The following is a 4,224-nucleotide window of genomic DNA, read 5'->3' on the forward strand; positions in this document are numbered from 1 at the left end:
ATTTTTAACGATCTGTTTTAAAACAACGTTTTAAGGCTCAAATTTGATGTTTTATCGATTACCATTATCGTTAACTAATTTATACAAATGACGTGGAACGCACGGATTCATAAAAATTAAAAATTTAAAAATAAAATATAAATTAAGGGACTATATGTGTGATTTTGTCTTTAAAATTTATATTTATATACGAGTATATAACCGGACAGGACACGTAAACATCTCGAGACCCAAAAACACCTACTCTCTCTTTTCTACTGCTCTACTAATTCAAACCTCAAATACTGATGTGCAGATCAGATCAGATCAGATCAGATGAAATTTCAGTTTCAATTTCATTAAACTTGCAAGTTCAGATTCAAATCAGCCACCAGTCCATGATTAACAAACCCTAGAAACATAGATCAATGCATCAGAAACCTAAATCAACAATTCTTAAACCCTAGCTTTATGGCGAAACAATCAACGACACTTTACTTCCAAAAGAAACGATGGCTGTTACTACTGTTAGCTCTGTTATCAATCTCAACTGCCATTGCGTTTATAATTCGGGCAGCATATGATTCTTCATGTGATCGTCAACATTTCGATGTCGGCAATAATCAAATTCAATCGACGGAGAAAACAACACCGGTTCAGATCGGAGTAACGAGTCCACTCAGTTTCATGAAATCGAAACTTGTGCTTCTTGTTTCACATGAATTGTCTCTTTCTGGTAATTTCAATTTTTCCGGTCAATCAGTGCAGAGTTTATATATAATATTATTCTAATATTATTATTAATTATTATAAATTATAAATAATAACTAGTGATGTGAACATGATACAATGAATGGATAGATACATACATTGTATGTATACAATATAATGTATAGAAGTATCATATACAGTATAATTAGAATAGATACGATGTATATACTATATACAGCATAATAATAGATACATTTGGAGCTGCTTAAGTTGCTAGTTATTGGTTCCATGTAAATCTGAGAGTAAGCACTCAGGCGCATAACTCGATTGATTTCGTTGGGAAGGACTTTTGCGAATAATGTGGATTGTAAATTTACATGATTTTTGATATATACAGTATAATTAATAATTAATTAATAGATAATAGATAGATACATTTGCTAATAAAGTTACTGATTGTTCTGACTGGTTTTTGTGTATATAGTATGTTCCACATTGTCCAATAGTTTGATTTGGAATGTTTAGATCTGTTTAAGTTGCTAGCAATTTGTTCCTTTGCAACTTTGGGGGCCAGACCTCAAGCACATAACTCAGTTAGTTTTTGGAAGTAGAGACTGCACAAAAACTGTCACATTTACTGGTATGGACTGAAACTCCCCTTACCGGGTCGTTGAGTTAGTACTGACAATGTCTTCCACTTATTGATCTTCGGGTAGTTTTTCCTGTTATCAATGTTTTTTGGAAACATGTGTAATGCTGTTGTATCATATGACAATATAAGGAGAAGTATTTTGCATGATACATATTGGTTATGAAAGTATAGTAACTATTATAGACAAACCTCTTCAGGGATGTTATTGAGAGGAAACAGGCCACTGTCTTCGAAGTTTGCTATTAGTAATTGACAATATATAGTGAAATCGTTTGGCCGCGTTTAGTTGAGGAAACAACTTTTGTTTTCCCGAGAAGTGCTCCTTAAAAGTTTCATATAAAACTGAAAATTAGAAAACTTCTTGGATTTTGTATATTGGAAAAGTTTCAAAGAAAACAAAAATCGTTGTTGTGCCTTCTATAACTATCAAATATTTAAGCACTTATTTTAATTGTTCATCACTTTCCTCCTTGAGAGAGACAACATTTCCTATACTTTAGAAAATAGATAATTTACTGTAATTGAACGTGCCATTGGCTTCTATGTATCTCGCGTCTGTAACTAAACACGCCATTTGGTTCTCTGTAACTCCTGTTGAGACATATTTGTGTTGTCCTCACTTTATTTTGTATGTTCAGGTGGTCCATTGCTTTTGATGGAACTAGCATTCTTATTGCGTGGTGTCGGTGCTGAAGTTTGTTGGATAACAAACCAAAAACCTTCCGGAACAGATGAGGTGATATATAATCTGGAAAACAAGATGTTAGACCGTGGAGTGCAGGTACATGCTCCATTCCTAAGTCTTATAAATATTAATATCAAAATATCAAATTTATATAAATAAAAAACTAACATTTTACATGTTTATAAATTTGCAATTCTGTTTCTCATTATGCTGTACTCGCTTGTCTCCTAATGTTATCAAGTATATTTTAGGTCTTTTCAGCTAAGGGACAAGAAGCTATTAATACAGCCCTAAAAGCCGATTTAGTAGTTTTAAACACCGCTGTTGCTGGAAAATGGCTTGATGCTGTTCTCAACAAAGACGTTCCTCGTGTACTGCCAAAAATACTATGGTGGATTCATGAAATGCGAGGCCATTATTTCAAGTTGGATTATGTGAAACACCTTCCGTTTGTTGCTGGCTCTATGATTGATTCTCATGTAACTGCTGAATATTGGGAGAACAGGACTCAAGAACGCTTAAAGTACGAATCTTTTTCCCTCTTACACAATAAAAAACTGTCTATTAGTAGTAGTTTGATCACTCATCATAAAAAGTAATTTTTTTTTTTAATTTGTAGAATTAAGATGCCAAAGACCTACGTGGTTCACCTGGGTAACAGCAAGGAACTTATGGATGTTGCTGAAGATAATGTAGCCAAACGGGTTCTGAGAGAGCACGTTAGGGAGTCCCTTGGAGTAAGAAATGATGACATACTATTTGCTGCTATAAACAGTAAGACTTTCAAAATATCTGATAAAAGTAAAATTATAGGGTCGTTTAAGATAATGTATAAGTTGTTGGGATGAATTATAATGATGTGCAGGTGTTTCAAGGGGAAAAGGTCAAGACTTATTTCTACGTTCATTTTATGAAAGCTTACAATTGATTCAAGAGAAGAAGCTACAAGTGCCGTCAATACATGCAGTGATTGTAGGAAGTGATATGAGTGTCCAGACAAAATTTGAAACCGAACTTAGGGATTTTGTTGCACAAAAGAAAATTCAACATCGTGTTCACTTTGTGAATAAAACTCTTACTGTAGCCCCATATCTAGCAGCAATCGATGTTCTAGTCCAGAATTCTCAGGTACATAGATGTGTGTCATGTAGACTCTACGTTAATTTTCTATATATTAACATAAAATTCTGACTTGTATATATAAATTGATTACAAGTATTGCTACAAATATGTAAGCGTATGACTCTTTTTGTAGGGACGAGGAGAATGTTTTGGTAGGATAACAATCGAAGCTATGGCGTTTCAGCTTCCTGTATTGGTAAACATATTTAATTTTTAATTATGTGTTCATAATGAACGTAAAGCTTTTTAGAATATTAATTTTACGTTAACATTTTTAAATTGACAGGGAACATCAGCAGGAGGCACTGCCGAGATTGTGGTCAATGGGTCAACGGGTTTTTTGCATCCTGCAGGGAAAGAAGGGGTTAGCCCACTTGCTAGGAACATCGTGAAGCTTGCTACGCATGTCGAAAAGAGGCTAACAATGGGAAAAAGAGGGTACGAGAGGGTGAAACAAATGTTTTTAGAACGGCATATGGCAGATCGAATAGCTGCTGTTTTAAAGGACGTATTACGAAAGGCAAAGGGCCATCATTGATTTCGATTTCTCCTGAAAGGTAGTTTGTATATTGGACATTAGTATAGTTAACATGTCTGTTTAATGAGTTTTATGTTTGTTAGTCTGTAATGATAACTCGAAAGGACAACAATTTATAGTTGATTCATGTTTATTAAACTGTATTATTTTCGAGTTGACATTTGTTTAAATCTGTAACTAGTTTTCTTTTTTAATATAAAATATTATGAATCAGAAAATCAAGCATCATATAACAGATTAACTATATGAAAAACACTACATGCTAATTATATCAAAGAAGCCTAATGCAGGTCATACTTGGGCACAAAAGCATAACAATGTGCTGCTCTAAATGCATAAGTATTGCGGCATATTTAATTCAAGATGCATTGCGTTGGGACGATTTGTACCAAGTGTATCTAGCCGGATCGATGGTAGGTGGTTTGGTGAACCAGGTGGTGTACAGGAACTGCTTGTTGGGACCCACATGGTTGCATATTTGCTTAAGTTTCTGTCTCTCCTTCATCCATTTCAATACAGTATTCATCTGTGTTTTGC

General features: G+C 34.1%; 1 protein-coding gene across 1 annotated transcript; it reads left to right on the top strand.

The window, feature by feature from the left end:
* Positions 1–244: 244 nt before the first annotated feature.
* On the top strand, positions 245–3,838 carry LOC139892198 (uncharacterized). Its single transcript, XM_071875242.1, has 7 exons — positions 245–715; positions 1,981–2,123; positions 2,279–2,550; positions 2,647–2,801; positions 2,893–3,155; positions 3,283–3,345; positions 3,436–3,838. Exons 1-7 carry the CDS (start codon positions 451–453, stop codon positions 3,685–3,687), a joined length of 1,413 nt encoding a protein of 470 aa, XP_071731343.1. The 5' UTR covers positions 245–450; the 3' UTR covers positions 3,688–3,838.
* The last annotated feature ends 386 nt before the right edge of the window (positions 3,839–4,224 follow it).

The sequence above is a fragment of the Rutidosis leptorrhynchoides genome, chromosome 2 (genome assembly GCF_046630445.1).
Source record: "Rutidosis leptorrhynchoides isolate AG116_Rl617_1_P2 chromosome 2, CSIRO_AGI_Rlap_v1, whole genome shotgun sequence".
Lineage (NCBI taxonomy): Eukaryota > Viridiplantae > Streptophyta > Magnoliopsida > Asterales > Asteraceae > Rutidosis > Rutidosis leptorrhynchoides.

What these genes read in the sequence shown, in the direction of transcription:
- LOC139892198 (XM_071875242.1), top strand. Translation starts at nt 451, where the DNA reads ATGGCGAAACAATCAACGACACTTTACTTCCAAAAGAAACGATGGCTG. An exon ending in ACATGAATTGTCTCTTTCTG is followed by an intron (nt 716 to 1,980) that starts GTAATTTCAATT and finishes TTGTATGTTCAG; the next exon opens with GTGGTCCATTGCTTTTGATG. An exon ending in TGTTAGACCGTGGAGTGCAG is followed by an intron (nt 2,124 to 2,278) that starts GTACATGCTCCA and finishes AGTATATTTTAG; the next exon opens with GTCTTTTCAGCTAAGGGACA.